Source organism: Macaca fascicularis, chromosome 13 (genome assembly GCF_037993035.2).
Source record: "Macaca fascicularis isolate 582-1 chromosome 13, T2T-MFA8v1.1".
NCBI classification, from domain to species: Eukaryota; Metazoa; Chordata; class Mammalia; order Primates; family Cercopithecidae; genus Macaca; species Macaca fascicularis.
Window position 1 is genome coordinate 93,656,136 of NC_088387.1, and position 21,273 is coordinate 93,677,408.

The 21,273-nt window shown below is 46.4% G+C and overlaps 1 protein-coding gene across 2 annotated transcripts in view; it reads right to left on the reverse strand.

Annotated features, from left to right (window-relative positions):
- Window positions 1-21,273, reverse strand: part of LOC102133956 (phospholipase B1, membrane-associated) — a 107,057-nt gene that overhangs the window by 76,881 nt on the left and 8,903 nt on the right. Inside the window, exons 6-11 of one of the 2 annotated variants that reach the window (XM_045369569.3) lie at window positions 18,481-18,552; window positions 17,330-17,404; window positions 14,424-14,487; window positions 4,026-4,084; window positions 1,599-1,672; window positions 87-130 (exon numbers count right to left, since the gene is read on the reverse strand). In XM_045369569.3, the coding sequence (XP_045225504.2) occupies window positions 87-130; window positions 1,599-1,672; window positions 4,026-4,084; window positions 14,424-14,487; window positions 17,330-17,404; window positions 18,481-18,552 (388 nt within the window). Of the gene's footprint in view, window positions 1-86; window positions 488-1,598; window positions 1,673-4,025; window positions 4,085-14,423; window positions 14,488-17,329; window positions 17,405-18,480; window positions 18,553-21,273 lie in introns of those variants that run through there. The other variant, XR_012422524.1, reaches the window with a different exon arrangement.

Below are 21,273 nucleotides of genomic sequence, written 5' to 3' on the forward strand. Positions count from 1 at the left end.
CCGAGGCCGGCGCCACCTGCCGGGGGAGCGGGAAGCATGCAGGGGCCGCCCCAAACCAAACAGCCCGGCCGCCGCCGCGTACTCACTCGCCAGGGTGGTAATGGTGCTGACGCTCTCATCTCCGCCGACGCTGTATTGTGGGTCCAAGGAAGAAAATGAAGGGTTAAAAATGCCAGCCACGCCAAGACCCTTCAGACACTAGCCAGAAACGCCCGTCTCCCGAGAAACAGCCGTGGGGCTTGGAGCTTGCCCTTTCCCATCACTTCAGTAGAAAAATGGAAAAAGCAAACCAGAATATGACTCCCCTCCCCATAGGCCAGCACATCAAACAACAAGCCAGCTTTAAACCGGCGGCTGATTTCCGCTGGTGCTGGGGTAGGGGAGGCAGGTGGGTTCCTTGCACCCCCGCTTTCAAAGGGGAAGTAGTCCCTCGTCTGCCAGCCCCTTTCCAACTAGCCACTGCACCGTGCATTAATATTATTGGTGTAAACGTAGTCTTAAAAACGCTGGCCCTATTTTTTCTCTTTTCTCTTCCTGCTTGGCTTGTAAAAGCCGTTTCTAAAAGGTGTCTTCTAGAAACTCAGCCATCTTCCAAGCCAATACTAAAATTCCAAGGTGATCAAAGTGAGAAGGATTTCTAGGCATGCAAATATGCAGCATTCCAGAGTGGACTGGATTCCCTGCTTTCCCACACCCCCCACCCCATTCTGTGCCACGCGTGTCTAGGAGCATCTAAAAGGTTCTCCAAATGTTTGGGTTTTAACTGTGCAGCAACGTGAGGAAGGATGCCAGAGAGTCGGCACTAAGGTTAAAGCAGGTGTCAGATGGAGATGCCAGATTCCAGGTGAGGAAACACCAAGCCTTCCCGGGCTTGCAGCAGAGGTTTGATCGCATGCAGAGCAGAAATAAGCCTGCCCAAAGTGATACATGAGAAGGGAATGCACTGGTAGGGGCCAGCAAGTATCTGCTCTGCTTCGTGATCTTTTACCTTCTGGCTCTGTGATCTTGGTCAGGTTACTTGCCCTCTCTGAGCCTTGTTTCCTCATCTGTAAAATAAAGGCCCTATAACAACAATGCTGACTACCAGATACTTACTTTGTGTCAAGCAGTGTGCTGGACACTTAAATTCTTTCTAGTCCTCAGACAGTGCTCAGGTAGTAGCATTGTTTCTGCATCAGAGATGAGGAGAGAGGCTCAGAGAGGTTAGGGAACTTGCCCAAGGTTACATCCAGCTGGGTAGCTAGGGCTCAGTTACAACTCTGGTTCCAAAGGCAATGATCTGCGCATCACTCAGGCCACTGCCTCCTTCTGAGATTATATCGCAGAGGGAGAAATGGAAGCCAGAGAAGCATTTCCAACCCAAACATTTATGTAGTTTCTCTCCTAGACTCCTGGCTCAAGGCTCAGCTACTGTTCTGGGCAATGTAGTGGTTTGAGGAGGCTGGTGAACACCTTTTTCAAATTAAACCTAGAAGTTGGTCATAGAAAGAACAAAGCAGCCCACCCCCTGCTTAAGGTGTTGTTTTCTAGAATGCTCAGGGGGTTTCCCTTGCTCTGCAATGAAGGTGTCCTTGGGGACTTGCCACTCCCTCACTCACCTCCAGGACAGGCCTCGGTACTGAGTCAAGACGTCCAAGATGTTTCCAGGCGTGGACCCAGCCCCATTGCCTGCCTGAGAGAGAACGACGACGGGGTGAGTTTCTTTGCTTTCCCCAGTGGCCCACCTCTGCCTGCCTGCCAAAAGGTCTATGTTCTTATGCTGGCCAGGACCGCCTGGGCACTCTCTGGGATCTAGGGTCCAGATGGCACCATATCTCCATATGTACCCTGCCTTTTCAGAGGTGAGTGAGAGCGCCCACTGGGAAGGCCTGGTGCTGTTCACAGCTCTGCTTCATTCTAAGAAACCCTGCCTAGGCCAAGACCAAGTGAAACTTGTCTAGCAAAAGTGCTCTTGAAATTAGACTATACCTTTTCAAAAGGATACATTTCAGGGTCCTGTTTTTCTCATTTTTTAAAAGCTGTGAAGTATATCATAAAAGGAAATATATCATTATCCTTTTATACCAGTATCTCTCACCTATGCACAGTTTAAAATGTAGTAATAAAATGAAATCCCACGTAGCCATCATCAGCTGAAGAAAGCACAATGTGGACCCTCTTCAGGTGCATGTCCCTTGCCTAAAGCACGTTGTTTCTGAGCATTTGGAAGAGCATGCCGAGACAGGCCTCCCAGGCAGTTGGGGGTGAAGTCTGGTCTCCACAAGAGGCCCCCAGGTGTGATCCCTGCTCTCTGGTGCCCAGTTCCTTTGCTACCTGCCAGGCAGGTTCACACCCAAAGTGCTGCCTCCCTAGGAACCCCTGAACAGCTGTGCTGAGATGTGATGACCCCCTGTCCTGAGAGTATCTTCGAGGAGACCACGGAATTGGGAGGAGGTGATGCCAGGCCCCGCCGGGCAGGAAGAGGTTGGGATAAGCAGTATATGAAGCTGCTAAGGCCCAGTCTGCCCGTCCTTCCTGGGAGGTTATGAGCAGTCAGGCCTTTGGGGTGAAGAATGACTGAGGGGCCATGGAGGAGGCTGTCACAGCACAGGGATAGGGCCCTGGACTTAGGGTCAGGATCCCTGAGTTCTGATCCCGACTCAAGCACTTACAAGCTGTGTGGCCTGAGGCACTTCACCTTGCCCAGCTTCATTCACCTTCTTACTGATTTAGAGACACGGCCTTGCTCTGTTGTCCAGCCTGGAGTGCAGTTTGCACCATCATGGCTCATTGCAGCCTCGAAATCCTGAGCTCAAGTGATCTTCTAGCCCCAGCCATTCAAGTAACTGGGACTATAGGCATGCATCACTAGGCTTAATTTTTTTTTCTTTTTTGGTAGAAATTGGGTCTTGCTATGTTGCCCAGGCTCATCTTGACCCCCTGGCCTCAAGTGATCCTTTTGCCCTGGCCTCCTAAAGTGCTGGGATTACAGATGTAAGCCACTATGCCTAGCTATTTTTTTTTTTTTTCATTTTTGTAGAGATGGAGTCTTGCTATGTTGCCCAGGCTGGTGTTGACCTCTTGGCCTCAAGTGATCCTCCCACCCTGGCCTCCTAAAGTGCTGGGATTATAGATGTGAGCCACTGGGCCCAGACTTTATTGGTCGAATTTAAAGAAAGTCATACCTCACAGGATTTTGTCATGAAGATACATCCCACTGAGTGGGATGATATCACTGTGATAGACCATAGACATGAGAGGTGTCAGCTTGTTCTTGGGGAGGATTCAGCTGGAGACCCTCTATTCTACTGGCCCAGGGAATAGCAGCTGGACTCTGATGAGAGGCTGTTGAATGGAAGCTGTGTCTAGGAACCTCTGGGATCCCCAGCCCCCAGGCTCTCAAAAGGCCTGATTCTGCTTTTCATGGATAGTGCTTTGCAGGGTCTGAGGTGTCACCCTGGGGCAGATGCAGAGGTGGGTTTGGAACATCTCTGGCCTATCTGCCTCTTCCACAGACTCCCGTCTTCCCACCCTCCCCAACCTCCCTGCCCCCATTAGCGCTTGCTCCTGTCTCATCATCTCTTCACCCCTCACCCTGGTACCTTCCCTTAGCTTTTCTACATGGACAAAACCAAGCACTGGATCCTTGGAGGAGTTAGTTCTACAGCATGGTCTGGAGATCTTATCCATCCTGCCCCACTGCTGACCAGCTGTGTGACTTGGGGTGGGTCACTCCTGTCACCCACACTCCCTCTGGGGTCCCTCCACTTCCTGCTCTCTCCTTCATCTCAGCATTGGGGGAGGAAGATGAGACCAGAATGGAGGTGGGAAACCATGATGGGAAGGGAATGCTGTTGAATGCCAGGGTGGGTCGGACAATGGAGAGATGGAGATCAGGACCCGAGATGGAGAGATGGAGATCAGGACCCGAGATGGCAGCATCTAAGAGCCAGGAGTGAGACCTTCTCTCTCCATTTTCCTCTTCAGTTTCTCATATTAGTCAAAATATTTTCCCCTCCTGCCCCTTCTGCATCAGGGTCACTTACCGTGAGAGAGTCACCCAGGGCTCCAATTACGTTGATGTCAGCCGGCTTCAGCCTATGAACTAAGAATATAAGCAGGAGTGAGTGGAAAATGGGGCTTCCAGGAAAGCACTGGACCCATCGACACTGAAACAAAGGAATAACTTCTAGGATAATGAAGAAAAAGTCAGTTTTTACCACCAAGACACCTCGGATAAAAGACTGGAAAAATCCATGCTTGTCAATGGGCTCTGCAGTGCCAGCCGTGGAGTCTGACTGCTGGCTTCCTCTCTGGGGCACCTGGACACCGGAACAGCAAGCTTAAAGGTGGATCCTGCTTTAAGTGGGGAGCTGTGTTCACATTTGGTGAGACCAGATGCTACAAGGCGAGTGGTGGCAGGCCCTTGGCAAGGTGATTTGGGAGGAGGGAAGGAATTGCCATGGAAATGCAACCAATACTTAATCTATTCTAGGATCTGATGATATTTGGGATAAAATATTACATCATCCTATCAAAATCAGTTCAGTTTCTCTAAAGTGAAAAGGGAATACTTTTATGCCACTGACTTTTTTTTTTTTTTTTTTTTTTTTTGAGACGCAGTCTCGCTCTGTCGCCCAGGCTGGAGTGCAGTGGTGCGATCTTGGCTTACTGCAACCTCCACCTGCCAGGTTCAAGCTGTTCTCCTGCCTCAGCCTCCTGAGTAGCTGGGACTATAGGCACGCATCACCACACCTGGCTAATTTTTGTATTTTTAGTAGAGACGGGGTTTCACCATGTTGGCCAGGATGGTCTCAATCTCCTGACCTTGTGATCCACTCGGCTCAGCCTCCCAAAGTGCTGGGATTACAGGCGAGAGCCAATGCACCCAGCTGACTGTTTTTTAATTGAGATGAAATTCACATAACTAAAATTAACCATTTAAAAAGTGAACAGTTCAGTGGCATTTAGTACGTCCACAATGTTGTGCAACTATCACCTCTATCTAGCTTTGAAACATTTTCATTACCCCAAAAGGAGACCCTATACCCATTAAGTGGTCACCTCCATTTCTCCCTCCTCCCAGTCCCTGGTAACCAATACCCTGCTTTCTACCTCTATGGATTTATCTATTCTGGATATTTCATGTACATAGAATCATATAATATGTGACTTTTTATATTTGGCTTCTTCTATTTTGCATAATGTCTTCAAGGTTCAATTATGTTATAACATGTATTAATACATTCATTTTATTTTTATGTTTTGAGACAAAGTCTTACTCTGTCACCTAGGTTGGAGTGCAGGGGCTTGTGATCATGGCTCACTGCAGCCTCGACCTCTTGGGCTCAAGTGATCCTCCCACCTCAGCCTCCTGAGTAGCTGGGATTGTAAGTGTATACCAACATGCCCAGCCAATTTTTTAATTTTTTGTAGAGAGAGAGAGTCTCCCTATGTTGCCCAGGCTGGTCTCGAACTCCTGGCCTCAAGTGATCCTCCCACCTCAGCCTCCCAAAGTGCTGGGATTACAGGCATGAGCTACGGAGCCCAGCCACTTCATTCCTTTTTATTGTTGAATGATATTCCATTGTATGGATGTACCATACTTTTGTTTATCCATTCATCCATTGACAGGCATTTGGGTTGTTTCCACTTTTGGGCTATTGTGACTAGTATTGCTATAAATATCTGTGTACAAGTGTTTGTCTGAATGCCCGTTTTCAACTATTTTGGTATACACCTGAGAGTGGAATTGGTGGGTTATATGGTAATCCTATGCTTATCTTTTTGAGGAAGCATCAAGCTCTTTTCCACAGCTTGACTATATACAATTTTTATCTTTTGAGTTTAAGCATTCTGTGTGATGTGGCAGCTATTAACTCACAGGACAAACATATTGAACACCAAGCAGTGGCTGGGTGCTTTGGAGACCACACAGTGATCAGATACAGAGAATGCCCTCAAAAAGCTCACAAGCTAAGGAGAAAATGAGAAATAGCCATAGTTACTATGGTGTAAGACTGATAAACACTAACAGAGGTGTGAAGTGATGTAAGGTTATAGAGCTGGAGGGATGATCTCTGCCTGGGGGGGCCTGAGGAGAGGGTCACAGCAGGCTTCACGGAGAAGGTCGCATTTGAATTAAGCCTTAGGAATAAGAGGAGGATGAGGGAGCATGAGATCGGGTAATGGAGGGAAAAGCCTGATGGATGGATGTGGTAGGGTCAAGCTTGGATGTCTTGAAAGCCCAGTTAGTCACACAGTTTGCTTCCATGAAGCATATATGAGACAGCAAAGAGAAAACCACCTTGGAAAGGTAGGTTAGGGCCACAGGGCCTAACCAATATCTGGTAATCAATAATCTGCTTTCTGCTTCTATGGATATTTCATATAAATAGAATAATATAATATATGACTTTGTCTGGCTTCTTCAACTTTGCATAATGTTTTCAAGATTCAATTACATTATAGCATCTATCAATATATTCATTTTATTTTTATTTTTTGAGGCAAGGTCTCACTCTGTCACCTAGACTGGAGTGCAGTGGCGTGTGATCGTGGCTCACTGTGGCCTCGACCTCCTGGGCTCAAGTGATCCTCCCATCTCAGCCTCCTGAGTCACCGGGATTAGAGGCTTTTATGCCTGGCAAGCAAGTTAGGAGTTTAACATAGATATTGCTATATATGTAATTACTCACATACACACACAGATACTATATCTACCTACCCCCTTACCTCATACACATAAGAATGTGAATCCTAGTGTATTTGCGGGACCACACCTAGAATTCCTTAAGCTATATATAGCTTGGTCTCTCAGGTCACAAGCTTACCTCCCACTCCCCCAATTACCTCACCCCCAAGGTCACCCTGACTTGGCTACAGCTCCACCTTTGCTGATGTGCTTCTGTTGTCTAGTGGTGCAACGCTGCACTAAATTGCTGAAATAGTTATTGTGGCTTGGAAGAAGCCTAGCACAGAGTTTGTACCAGGGAGTGGCCCGCCCTGGTACATATCAGTGGGCCATTGCTTAAGAGGGATAAACTGAAAGTTGTCTGCAGGAGGCTTTCTCAACAGCCTTCTTTGCAAAAGACAGCTTATAAAGCCTGTAGTGTGACCAGATTACAACCCCAGCACTTTGGGAGGCCGAGACGGGCAGATCACCTGAGGTCAGGAGTCTGAGACCAGCCTGTCCAAAATGATGAAATGACGAAACCCCGTCTCTACTAAAAATACAAAAATTAGCCAGGCGTGGAGGTGTGCGCTTGTAGTCCCAGCTACTTGGGAGGCTGAGGCATGAGAATTGCTTGAACCTGGGAGGAGGAGGTTGCAGTGAGCCGAGATCGCGCCACTGCAAGCCAGCCTGGGAGACAGAGGGAGACTCCGTCTCAAAAAAAAAAAAAAAAAAAAGGTTGCAGGCCTACAGTGAAACACAGGATGAGATGATTTTGACACAGCTGGCCTACATATAACCCACAGCAGCCGTCAACATCCAGATCGTGGCTGTGGAATGATGCCTGTGCAGGAAGCCAGATTAACACTGAGTGGAAAACATACTCAGGGACTTCCAGGTCTCATCTCCTTCCATGGAGACATCTTGTCTACTTCCTTCCACGCTGTCTGCCGGTGGGGACAGCCGCTCCCAATGAGGATTTGCTCTCACTGGAAAAGTAAAAGTTCTTGCCTCTTCCTATGAAAGGATACAAACTCACACATACATAGTTGTAAATATATGCGTGCAAAATACATAGAACAGCAGTTCTCCAACTTGAGCCTGCATCAGAATCACCTGGAGAGCCTGTGAAAACACAGATGGCTGGGCACCACCTTCAGAATTTTTGACTCAATGGGTCTGGGGTGGGCCCAAGGATTTGCATTTGCAACAAGTTTCCAGGTAATGTTGATGCTGCCAGTCCAGTCTGGGTACCACATTTTGAGAATCACTGATAAGAGACACTTGGTCTCTATCAAAGCCATTGACTGCAGTCAAGTACTGCGCTTGGACCTGAAAAGCCTGGAATCAAGCCCAGGAGGCAGAGGCTGCAGTGAGCTATGATTGCGCCACTGCACTCTAGCCTGGGCAACAAAGTGAGCCCGTCTCTAAAAAAAAAATACATAAGTAAAGATTTGGCTGCGTGCAATGGCTCACACCTATAATCCCAGCACTTAGGGAGGCCAAGTTGGGAGGATCATTTGAGCCCAGAAGTTTGAGACCAGCCTGGGCAATATAGTGAGACCCCTTCACTAAAAAAGAAAAAAAGACTAGAGTTGTTTCTCTCATGTATATGTGTACATTGTCTTGTGGCCCTCACAACTGTAGCTGCCATTGCACAGACTGATGACAGTTCTGTCTCTTAGATTCAAGAGGTGCTGAGGATCTTTCTTCAGTGTTCTTTTTCCTCCCCCTCACCATGCCTTGAATCCACCCTCACACACACACACACACACACACACATCCCATGCACACACTCAGCCTTCCATATGATTATAGCCTACTTGGCTCTTCCCAGCCATCCACAGCTATACCATGTGGTTAGAAGAACAATATCAAATCACAAAGCCAGCTGCACACATTAGCGCATGTCCACTAGGCTGAGCAGGAGAACTTTAAAACGACCTCTTCTCAAATAAATCAGGTGATGGGGTTAAAAAGGCAACAAAACAAAAAAAATAAGACCTTCTCCCTTCAACTCTAGAGTGGTTTATTTTAGCTCCTGGTGATAACAGTCAAACACTATATTCTTACTGCCATAATGCATCATACACTGAATCCTGTGAATACTAGCTAGTGTGCAAAGGTTAGCGGAAATCTTTGGGGCTGGAAAAATACGGAAGAGATAGATAAATTTGATTCAAAAGTATTATCACTACAGTTTGCTAAAGAGGCAGCTGAAACCTACCATTCCTGTCTCCTAAATTTGTAGCAGGCAGAACACACACACACACACACACACACACACACACAGACACCCACACATACCTATGTTTATGTCTATGTGTACGTACACATGTATAGATAGACTGATTGATCTACAGCTATACCACCCTGAACATGCCCGATCTCATCTGATAGATTGGTTGATTGTGGTGGGGGTGGTTCTCCAGTTGGCCATTCTAAAGGAGTCTCAGGAAGAGATACAGTAATAAACCAGATGAAGCAAACCTGGGTGGGAGGAGTTGACTTAATCTGGGATTTTATTGTTAAGATAGAGCACATCGCATTTCATTGGCCTAATTTCCGTAGACCTTGATTTGAGGTTTGTTAATGTCATCATTAATGACAAACATAGCTTAGAAATACAGTAAAGCACTTTAGCAGTTGCTCTCCCTGGAAAAAGAACTATTTAGTGATAAGATTAAATTTGTGTGGGCTGATTAGCTAAACATTATCTGGTACAAACTGTCCACCACCTTGAGAGAAGCTGATAAACACATCATTAACTCATCATGATTTCTACAGAGGGGACCTCTTATCAGAAGGCCATCCAAGCCATGATGAAGTATCACAAATAGCAAGGAAATTGCACACTAGACTGTAGAGTGGGGACACTGCCCACTGTACACGGAAGGTCACACCCAGGAGAAAGGCTTGGCTTGCTGGGGCTTTGTCTTGTGTAACCCAGCAACTTAAACCACGTGGGGCCCTAATCTGAAAAACGTGCTTTCTCTCAATTGTCACCAAGCGTTGCCCAACCCATTTGCCGTCTGATTTTAGGGACTTATGTTAAGATTTCCACAATGGCAGTAAGCAGCTGCCTCAAGATTGGAACCATGTTTTGCCTTTGGAATCTTCGGTGTGAGTTTCCATGAACCAATGTGTACCTTCCACAGGGGAGCTCAAGAAACGTGTTAACTGGAATTAAAGACTAAGTGACTCTGTGACAGGGACTTTACAGATCTCAAAGTTTTAGATGATGAAAACCATAGGGCAGGGAAACACTTACTCCTCTACGTGTTGGGGGAGTTTGAACTCACTCAGTAGGCTGGTTGTGCCCAGGGACAAGCAGGCTGTTATTTCCCACAGGGCATCATTCCTTCCTGATGACACGGTAGGTCAAGTCACAGGACCCCTGAGTAGGTGGTGACCACAGAAACAGCCTCATGAGCTACACAGAACATTGCACTGCTGGCTCATGACGAGATGATGCCCCTAGGGAATGACCATCCAGTGCTGTAACCTGGTCATTTTTCATATTGACTTCTGAAGAGCTAATTTTAGCCAAATGGGTCAAATCAATGACCTCAGGGACTTAGCAAGGAATTGATGGCTTAAAATAAATGAATGAACTGTTCTGGTTTATACTATTGGTGACAGCAACACGTAATTAGCTTTGTGGATCCTTATTTGCAAAAGCTCTGAATTTTTCCCACTGTGTGGCATTAGCCATCAAGATAGCCACCTTCATCAGAAAGTTAATAAGCCATGTCCCCTGTGACTCCTCATTATCACTCTTTTATTTGCAAAAAGTGACTCCTTTTCTCGCTGGGAAAATCCTAAGCCAACTAGTAGGCCCAATATGTTTTTCTTGGTTATGCTAACTATGTTAGGGACAGGGCCATCTAGCAATGGAGCATGATGTGAGTGTTTACAAAGTTGTAAAGTCCATAGGAGAGAGCACTTGGTAAATTGCATCTATGTGCTGACTAGGAGGAAAAAGTTGCAAGTTTTTAGTTTTTACTGGTTACCCAATACCAATTGGTTATTAAAAAAAAAAAAAAAAATCACTTACATTAACTCTATGTGTCTCATCCCAGGGCCCTGTAGGTCATTGGATAAAGCACATCACTCATGAGCTCTGAAGTGTACTCAGAATGAGGCATCCAAGTTGCCAGGGCCACACCCTGTTGAAGACAGGTAGCATCTCATTTTGAAACATCACTTTTAATGATGTTTAGATGCATGTATCTGTGGTCAGTTTGGAGAAGCACTAGAAAATGAGACTATAAAGGTTTTTGAAAATAACTTTGGACCAGCATGGTAGCTTATGCCTATGATCCCAGCACTTTGGGAGGCTGAGGTAGGATCATTTGAGCCCAGGAGTTTGAGGCCAGCCTGGGCAACTTAGTGAGACCTTGTCTGTACAAAAAATAAAATTAGCTGGACATGATGGCATGGGCCTATAGTCCCAGCTACTTGGGAGGCTAAAGTGGGAGGATCTCTTGAGCCATGGAGGTCTAAGGCTGCAGTGAGGTGAGACTGCACCACTACACTCCAGCCTGGGCGACAGACTGAGACCATCTCAAAAAAGAAAAAAAAAAAAAAAAAAAGGAAAGTAACTTTGAAGGCAAAAAGCAAAACAGTTATTGTAAAAGATATTCTTAGTGAAAAATTGTTTTAATGAAAGGCATTTTGGTGTAGTTGATTTTTTTTGAATATCTTTTTTCAATCCTAGGGATTGTTGATCTGATGATTTAGAAATGCTCATTCAGATTAGTTCAGCAAACATTTATTGGGCTCCTACCATGGGCTTGAGTCATTGGAGGTATAAAGATAAGATGATCTCCTCGTATAAGACATATCTCAGGTAATTTTGATTAGAAATTACAAACATGATCTCCAGAAGAGTGCATGACCTCACCTGAAATACATGATTAATACCAAAGGAAAATAATAATATGTGCCTGTGCTGTCTTTTTACCTACCCCATCAGTCACAAGGATGGTTAGAATGTTCAATCAAAATCACTGGCACATGGCTGGGTGCAGTAACTCATGTCTGTAATCCCAGCTTTGGGAGGCCAAGGCGGGTGTTATTACCTGAGGTCAGGAGTTCAAGACCAGCCTGGCCAACATGGCAAAACCCCGTCTCTACTAAAAATACAAAAATTAGCCAGGCGTGGTGACAGGCACCTATAATCCCAGCTACTTGGGAGGCTGAGGCAGGAGAATTGCTTGAACCCCGGGGGTGGAGGTTGCAGTGAGTGGAAATCACGCCACTTCACTCCAGCGTGGGTGATCGAGCGAAACTCTGTCTCAAAAAAAAAAAAAAAAAAAAAAAGAAAAGAAAAGAAAAGAAAAGAAAGAAAATCACTGGCACAATAATGAAACGTATTTTTCATTATTGGCCAGTTAACTGTGACCATTTTTCTGAATGACACTTTGCATGTGCGACTCAGAAGTCAACAACACTCATCTGTGAGTGCTGATTCCAGGTGGAGAGTGAGTGAGTGGGTCCCATGCTCACCTTGGTCAGATTGGGGAGCCTAAATCTACCCATCTTGTTATTATATAAATGGCTCCTGGCCGGGCGCGGTGGCTCAAGCCTGTAATCCCAGCACTTTGGGAGGCCGAGACGGGCGGATCACGAGGTCAGGAGATCAAGACCATCCTGGCTAACACGGTGAAACCCCGTCTCTACTAAAAAAATACAAAAAACTAGCCGGGCGAGGTGGCGGGCGCCTGTAGTCCCAGCTACTCGGGAGGCTGAGGCAGGAGAATGGCGTAAACCCGGGAGGCGGAGCTTGCCGTGAGCTGAGATCCGGCTGCTGCACTCCAGGCTGGGCGACAGAGCGAGACTCCGTCTCAAAGAAAAAAAAAAAAAAAAAGCTCCTGTCACCACAGGATCTCAGATTTTAAGGCCTTGAGATTTATTGATCTTCAATCTTCAAGTGCTGATAAACACACTAATCTTCAGGGTCAGGGAATAAGGAAGAGGTTTACATTTTACCCAGCTTTTAGATGTTGAGATATGCTCTAATGAGATTGGCTGATTATCACTGTCATGACAGAAACATTATCTAGACAGATTACAAAATGCTTTAGAGAGCATTCTTTCAGAATAAGATTAAAAAGGGAATGGATATTACTTTGCTGTAAATGTGTGTGGCTATTAAAACATTCAGATGTTCTCTCTAGACCAGGTGAGCTGGTTTATGCCTGTAATCCCAGCGCTGGAGGATCGCCTGAGCCTGGGAGTTCAAGACCAGCCTGGGCAACAGTAAGACCCCATCTCTTAAACAAAAAAAAAAAAAAAAAAAAAAAAAGGCAGGTGTGGTGATGCATGCCTATAGTCCCAGCTACTTGGAGGCTGAGGCAGGAGGATCACTTGAGCCCAGGAGGTTGAGGCTGCAGTGAGTCACAATCATGCCACTGTACTCCAGCCTGGGCAACAGAGTGAGACTCTATCTCAAAAAAAAAAAATTCTCTTTCTCTCTCTATATATCTATAGAAATACACCTATATATACACACATCTATCTATCTATATAAACACACATCTATCTGTATCTATACCTAATCTATCTCTTTTTGAGTAAGGGTGTTTACCATAGGAGGGTCTACATATGAAGCTGATAATTTATTTCTGCTAATAAAATCCTGCTAGTAAACTAATAGGAATGCGTTGGCACCATGTATGGGGGGAAATAAAGACTAAATGTGTATATGTAAGATCTATATCCCCTATTCCATTCTTCTGCAACTTAAAACAAGTGTCAGTTATATACCAAGGTTTTGGTTAGAATATTTTTAACTTCCCTGCCAGCCATGTGGCTTAGTTGGAGCGTGGAGAGCTACGGCATGTGTGAAGGGCAGCCAAGCATTTATTTGCTCTCCTGATGCTCAGCACAAGGAGACAATCTGACTACAAAGATTTGCATCCCCGGAAGATTCTTGCTAGGCACTATGACATCCCCAAACTTCATTTTCTGTTTTTTTACAATTCTGAGGCCATGAGAGGCAATAGATCAATTAGAATGTAAACTCCTGAAGGCAAAGAGGCACTCAACAATCCTCTAACACACAAATGAGTAAATAAACGAACAAACAAATGGACATGTGAGTCCCCCTTTAGGACCAAGCATGGGAATCTATAACACTGCTACAGATGCTCCTAGGCTGATGTTTTGAGTCACTCAGGTCACCAGATGGCTGTGACTTCCCAAGGTTACAGGCCCATAGCTATCACCCCCAGGCTGCCTTGCCTGGAGGCAAAGGTACAGCCCTCAGGCAGACCGTCTTTGGGAAGGTTGCTGATAACTGCTTAGAACATCCCATTTTATGACCCAGCAACAGACATTTTAGAACTACTGAGAGGCAGTGAAGATGGCACGTTCATAAGATGATGTGCTTTCCTGCTCTGCGTGGTGTTTGAGTGCATTCTGTGTGTGAGTGAATCTGCAGGCGACTCAGACACGGACTATAGACTGGCTACTTTTGCTTTCTGCTTCAAGGCAGGGACCATGACAACTCACACAACTAACATTGGGTTCTTTGCAGAACATGGCCTGGTACAGGGTTACTGCTCAATAAATGCTTTCTGATAATGATATCACATTTTAGTTAAAGAATAATCAGACACAGGCATGGCCTTACAAATACACATAGAGTTATTTCCATTGCCCCTGAGAAACCACTCGGGAGTATTTCAGGTTATGTGGAAAGCCCTTACTTGGATGATTTCAGGCCTCGAATGAATTTAAAAATCCCTGGGTGCAAGCTGTGTACCTGAGGTGGGAACCGTATCGGACGGGTCCTTGTCAGGACATCTGATTTCTGTTCCTTCTCTTACCTGAAATGAGACACACAGGGAAATAAGGAAAATGGATTTTGCTAAATTGGAAATGGGTAAGTGGGGCCTCTATTTTGGAAAACATCATTTCACATAAAGTAAAACTTTGATGTCTTTTAAGATTTCTCCCTCTCCTTCAACACTCATATCCAATTGTCCACATCTTTTCCAAGTGCTCCCAAATCTGTTCCCTCTGCTCCAGTGCCTCTGCCTCCACCTAAGTTCAGGCCTTTGTTATTTCTTGCCAGGATATTGCAATGATTCACCAGTATCATGGCCATCTGTCCCACAGACTTGCTCCTCACCCTCTGAATCTATCCAGAGCGGTTGTTCTCAATGTGGTATGATGTGTCACTCCTCTGCCCAAGTTCTCAGTGAAGGCAGGGATTTTTATCTGTGTTGTTGATTATTGTGTCCCCAGAGCCTAGAACAGTGCCTGGCATAGTGGATGCTCAACAAATATTTGTTAGTTGAACAAATACACTACTACTCTGTATTAACTTCAGCAAAAAGTCCAATCTCCCTAGCATGGCCTAAGAGGCCACTAAACATTCTAAACCACCAGCCCTTGACCTAAGTCTCCATATTTCCCTGCATCCATGCCTTTGCCCAAGTAGTTACCCTCTCCCCTTTCCCTTTCCTTCCTTCTATTTGCTCACCCTCCCATCGATCTGCCTCAGCCTTAGTCACCCTTCAAGACTGAGGTCATGGGCATCCTTTGGAAAGCCTTCTTCAACTTTCTCCTGTCTAGGTTAGTTTCTCTTCCTCTGTGTTCCCAGAATACCCCATGAAAACACGCATTACCGTACCTATTATAGTACCATTGTGCTATAATTGCCTGTTGACTTGTCCATTTCTGTACCAGACTGAGTTCCTTGGGACAAGTCCTATTTTTTATTTACATTTTAATCTCTCATACCTGGTATCCATCCATCCGCCTATCCATCCATTTTTTCATTCAACAAATAGTTATTGGTGCCTACCCTGAGTTCCTGCCTCACTGAGCTTACATTCTAGTGGTATATAGCAGATAGTTAATAAATGTGTCCTGAAGAATTGTATCACTGCTTTTATCCAATGATAATGATAGCAATACTTACATAGAACTCATGTATGTTAGATTCTATTATAAGTGCTTTATACTTACTGACTTATGACAATTTATTAATAATTCCACAAGGTAGGGCTATTACTGTCATTATTTTCCAGGTTAAAAAACTAAAGCACAGAGAGGTTAAGTATCTTGCTCATTGACACAGAGCCCATAAGTGGAAGAGTCTGGATTTGAACCGAGAGCTGGTTACTTTACCTCATTGTGCCATGCTGGGTCTCAGGTTTACCCTCATTGCTATACTGGTTAGTGTGAGTCAAGTTGATAAATCGAGTCTCTCACACTGTGTCCCTCAGGGTGGAAGCCCAGGCCATCAACTCTGCCTCCACTATTTGGAGTAAATCTCACCCTTTTCCATAAAATAGGGAGGGAAAGATGTCACTAGGACCAAATTTGTCTCAGCCCACCTCAGTCCCCCCTTCTCTGGGAAAGAAGACATCAACCCTTGAGTGTTCCTTGCTTTCCCAGAGGAGTGCAGGGTGCCCTGCCTAGTCTCCACGGGAAGTCTCATGGGGAGACTACTGAGAAAAGCAGTGATCAAGGCATGAGTGCCTGTCAGGGGCCCCCTACCAATGTGGACCCACTCAAGGGCTTTGGAGTTCCACACTGTCTGGGTTCAGACCTCACCACGTATCTCTGCTCTTTCTTAATTTTCTCTTCAGATGAAGTTCTCAGATGATTTTAGAAGAATTTTTCAGAGATTTGGGAAGGGTCAGAAGAATCTGTCTTACATCACAACAGATTGGGAACAGGAGGTGCTGGGCAGTACACACTCTCTGTAAAACCCCTATGCTGGTTGCAGAGGCAGCTCTGAAGATAAACTGTGGGGGAGACCTGCTTCTAGGCACCCAGGGGACGGCCACATGCTGGATCCTTCTCCCTTCTCCAACCTGTCCTGACTGAACATCAGCGGTCTACGGCAGCCCTCCATATGCCTAGAGGCAGCGGGAGTTTCCTGACGTTAAGAACCACATGGAATGGCTGGGTACAGTGGCTCACATCTGTAATCTCAGCACTTTGGGAGGTTGAGGTGGGTGGATCATGAGGTCAGGAGTTCGAGACCAGCCTGGCCAACATGGTGAAACCCCATCTCTGCTAAAAATAAAAAAAAAATTAGCCAGGTGTGGTGGCACGCGCCTATAATCCCAGCTACTCAGGAGGCTGAGGCAGGAGAATCGCTTGAACCCAGGAGGCTAAGGTTGCAGTGAGCTGAGATCACACCATTGCACTCCAGCCTGGGTGACACAGCGAGACTCTGTCCCCTCCTACCCGCCAAAAAAAAAAAAAAAATTGTATTGAGGTTGCAAATCTGGCCAGTTGATCTGCTTCAAAAAAATCCAGGCCGGGTGCAGTGCTCGCATCTGTAATCTCAGCACTTTGGGAGGCTGAGGCAGGCAGATTGCTTGAGGTCAGGATTTCAAGATCAGCCTGGCTAACACAGCGAAACCCCGTCTCTACTAAAAAAATACAAAAATTAGCCAGGCGTGGTGGTGCGCACCTGTAGCCCCGGCTACTCAGGAGACTGAGGCAGGAGAACTGCTTGAACCCAGGAGGTGGAGGTTGCATTGAGCCGAGATGGCGCCACTGAACCCCAGCCTGGGCAACAGAGCAGGACTCCATCTCAAAAGAGAGAGAAAAAAAAGAACCACGTGGAAGATTCCAAAGATTCAGCAAGGAGCGCAGCCCCGGATTCATTTGCATGTTTGTCAATTACAAAAACCCTTTCCTTACCTCAAGCTTGTCTCGGGGTTTCTGCAGTCTGGTCAGGTAGTTGCTGTTCCTGTAGCTGAACAGATAGGGGCTCTCCTGCAGGGAAAGGTGACATATTGGAATTGCGACCCAGAAGTCTGCATCCCTTAATTATCAGGCTTGAGCATCCAGTGATGCTTTTGGCCAACTGGGAACATTGACATCATGTTTCCAATGAGGACCAAACCATTCTCTGGCTCTTCTCTCTGGTCCCTGAAGGACTCATGAATGCGCTGACATTTCCCATTTGTGACAGCCAGTCTCTCTTGCTCTTTACCCTGGGGGTTCATGCTACCAGGCTAAGTACATATATTTTGATGAGAAGGGAATCTAATTTTAAGCTTCTTGGCAGCCAAAGCAAAAAGGGAAACAAAGTGAATGGTATACTTCTTATTGCATAGTAACAAAAAACTTACCAATTCATCAAGAAAGCCAAATACCTGACTAGCATTAAATGATAGACTAAAAATACAAAAAAATTAGCCTGGCGTGGTGGCACGTGCCTGTAGTCCCAGCTACTTGGGAGGCTGAGGCAGGAGAATCGCTTGAACCCGGGAGGCGGAGGTTGCAGTGAGCCGAGATTGTGCCACTGCACTCCAGCCTGGCAACAGGGCGAGACTCCATCTCAAAAAAAAAAAAAAAAAATCTCATTCATTTATGTCCAGTTATTTGGTCATCCACTTATTTGGAAACATTAATTATAAGCCTACTACATACTAGACACATATTTAAGATGTAGTCAAAATGATCTGCCTTTCAGGCACCTAGATACTCACCATCCCTCCCTTCTTTGCCACTCTGAGGTAGAGGAAGGTCTGGAAACAGCATCTGAGGCAGAGGGCCAGGACCCAGAGGAGATACGTGGGGGCAGCATTTGGGGCCAGGTGAGCTGTGGCCTTGTTCCTATGCCTTCCACAGGCATGGAGGGGGCTGCTGTTTTGCTGAAACAGCTCTCGTGGCCCACAGCTGTAAACATCAGGCCTGCTATGTATGCAAAACTGTGTGCAGGCCCCAGAAGAACAGAGCCAGGACTCTTATCTCAGGTAAGACCCACGTCAGAGCAAAGCCCACTTGGCCACCCACCCTGCACCCTCAATTCAATAAGAGTCCCTCCCCTGCCCAGTCCCTCCTACCTGAGAGGGACACTTCATTGGCCTCCTGTGTTTTGCACTCAGTGGCTCATCTTTCTCTCCTGCTGGCTCCATCTAGAAAGGAACGTGGGCTTTAGAACAGGGAAGTTTTGTGCAGGTAGCAGCCTGCCAAGCCACCAGTGAGAAAGACGTATTAGTCCAGCAGCAGCACCAGGGAACGCATTAGAAATGCACGTGTCCAGCCCCCAGCCCCAACCGACTGAGTCTGAGACTCCGGGGCTGGGGCAGCAGTCTGTCCCTGGGGCAGCTCTCCAGGTGATTCTGATGCACACCCGAGTTTGAGAACCACAGAATGAGAGGAAGCTTTTGTTTTATATATATATATATTGAAGGGACTTCCTAGTCTACCTCTCCTAGAAGGAGAAGCTGCGCAACAGAGGTTGAGGTGGGGCCCAGCCAGCCAGGGCAGAGCTGGGACTCCAACACTGGTATCCTGAATCCATCCAAACATCTCGCGATGGGTCACGCAGCTTTCTGATCACGTGGGGGCCGGTTATCCAGCTTGGGTTCTTGTCCCCTCCTTGCTGCCCAGCTACTTTCTGGCTCACGGATTCAAGTTCCCTTAGAGAGGAGAGCCGGTATGGGAAGGAAGGGCAAATGCATCGCTTTTGCATAAAGCATGTCTTCTTTCCCAAGTCCTGCCCGCAGCCTGTGTCCACAACCCAAACGTAGGTAAATCTGTGCACAGTAGAGAATGGAAACCCTCCATTCCCTAAGAACTGCTTCCACAGCTCTGAGTGAAGCAAGTTATGGGGCCTGGGTCAAGTCTCATGTCTTTCACGGGGTCACAAATGCAGTGACGTGGAACACAGCACAGCCAGCGCTCACATACCGCTAGAGTATCTAGTGAGCCAGGAGCGGGTGGTGTGGTATCCGCTCTGAAATAGGCAGCTACTTAAATGACAACCACAAAGGCCATCCAATGACATCTAATAACACAGATAAAATATTTATGGTATAACAGCAGGAGAAACCAGCAGATTATCAACTTAGTAAAAGCATTAGACATAGGAAAGTGAAGGCCATTGAAGAATTAGAGGAGGGAGGGATTTTTTTTTTAAAGTTTTTTTGTTATTTTAAAATGTTCATTATACATACATAAACACTTAAAAAGAAAAGGCGGCCGGGCGCGGTGGCTCAAGCCTGTAATCCCAGCACTTTGGGAGGCCGAGGCGGGTGGATCACGAGGTCAGGAGATCGAGACTATCCTGGCTAACATGGTGAAACCCCGTCTCTACTAAAAATACAAAAAAAACTAGCCGGGCATGGTGGCGGGCGCCTGTAGTCTCAGCTACTTGGGAGGCTGAGGCGGGAGAATGGCGTGAACCCGGGAGGCGGAGCTTGCAGTGAGCCGAGATCACGCCACTGCACTCCAGCCTGGGAGACACAGCGAGACTCCGTCTCAAAAAAATAAATAAATAAATAAATAAATAAATAAATAAATAAATAAATAAATAAAAAGAAAAGGCTTGGAGGGATTGCAGATTTTCTTCTGCACAGGCTATTTCCTACTGTTTGAGAACCTGTTTTCCTGTCCTCTGGCTGCCCACAGCTGCTGGGCTCTGCTGGTACCTCTGGCCCTCACTTCCCCTTCCAATGACTCTGCCAAGGGACGTGAGAAGCTACTGGATGAGGCAGCCTGTCTGGCTCGGTTGAGGATTTCAGATTCCGCAGCGGTATCTTACCCCAGCATCTGTGCCCCAGTAAACAAGAAACAAGAAAATAATTTTACCCTTAGTGGAATTGGCTCTTCAGCCAGACTGAAGGAGAATCAGATAAGAAGGTATAATTAGCTGAACATTTGGAAAAGGAGTGGCAACTCTCTAACTCACGGCCTAGGGGAGGAAATAGACTCCATGCTCCTTTCTGTTTCATTCTGATGGTGGTCGCTCCTAGAAACAAGGTCCCACCTCGAACATTCAAGGCGGCTGTCAAAGGAAGTACTGAGCAGGCCTGGGTGAGGGCCAGGTGTTGATCTGTCTTGCCACCTTCTCTTCCCCATTTTTTTTTTTCTTTCTTTTTTGAGACAGGGTCTCACTCTCATTGCTCAGACTGGAGTGCAGTGGTGTGATCACAGTTCATTGCAGCCTCGACTTCCCGGGTTCTGGTGATTCTCCCACCTCAGCTTCCTGAATAGCTGGGACTATAGGCGTGTGCCACCATGCCCCGCTAATTTCTCATATTGTAGTAGAGGCAGGGTTTTGTCACATTGCCCAGGCTGGTCTCAAACTCCTGGGCTTAAACATTCCTCCTGCCTCGGACTCCCAAAGTGCTGGGACTACAAGCATGAGCCGCCACACCCACCTTTCCCCCATCTTCCAAGAATTTAATCCATAATGGAATCTGGAAAGAAACCTTGAAAGAGCCATATCTAAATGATTCTGATAAAGTGGATACAGCAGAGACTATTTTTTGTAAAGGGCCTCAAAGAAGGAAAATTCATAGGTTTTCCCAAGAAGCCCATTTCTGTTGAGAACTTTGTCCTAAATCTCTCTTTCGGAGTCTCCTCCATCCTCCTTGCTTCCATTCATTCCCTTTACACTGACTCTGACCCTTTCTTCTCCTGCATCCCCAGAGAGGATGGGAACGACACAGTTACTTCAAATAATTTCTTGTATGTGCCTCTTTCTCCTGCCACGCTGTGAGACCCATAAACGCACGTGCGCTGCTATCTACTCCAGGGACAACCGGGGCCGGTCTGGGCTTCCACTCCACTCTGCACACCTCACCAGCATGGCTTCCCTGCCACCAAGGAATGAACTGCAGTGTCGGAGG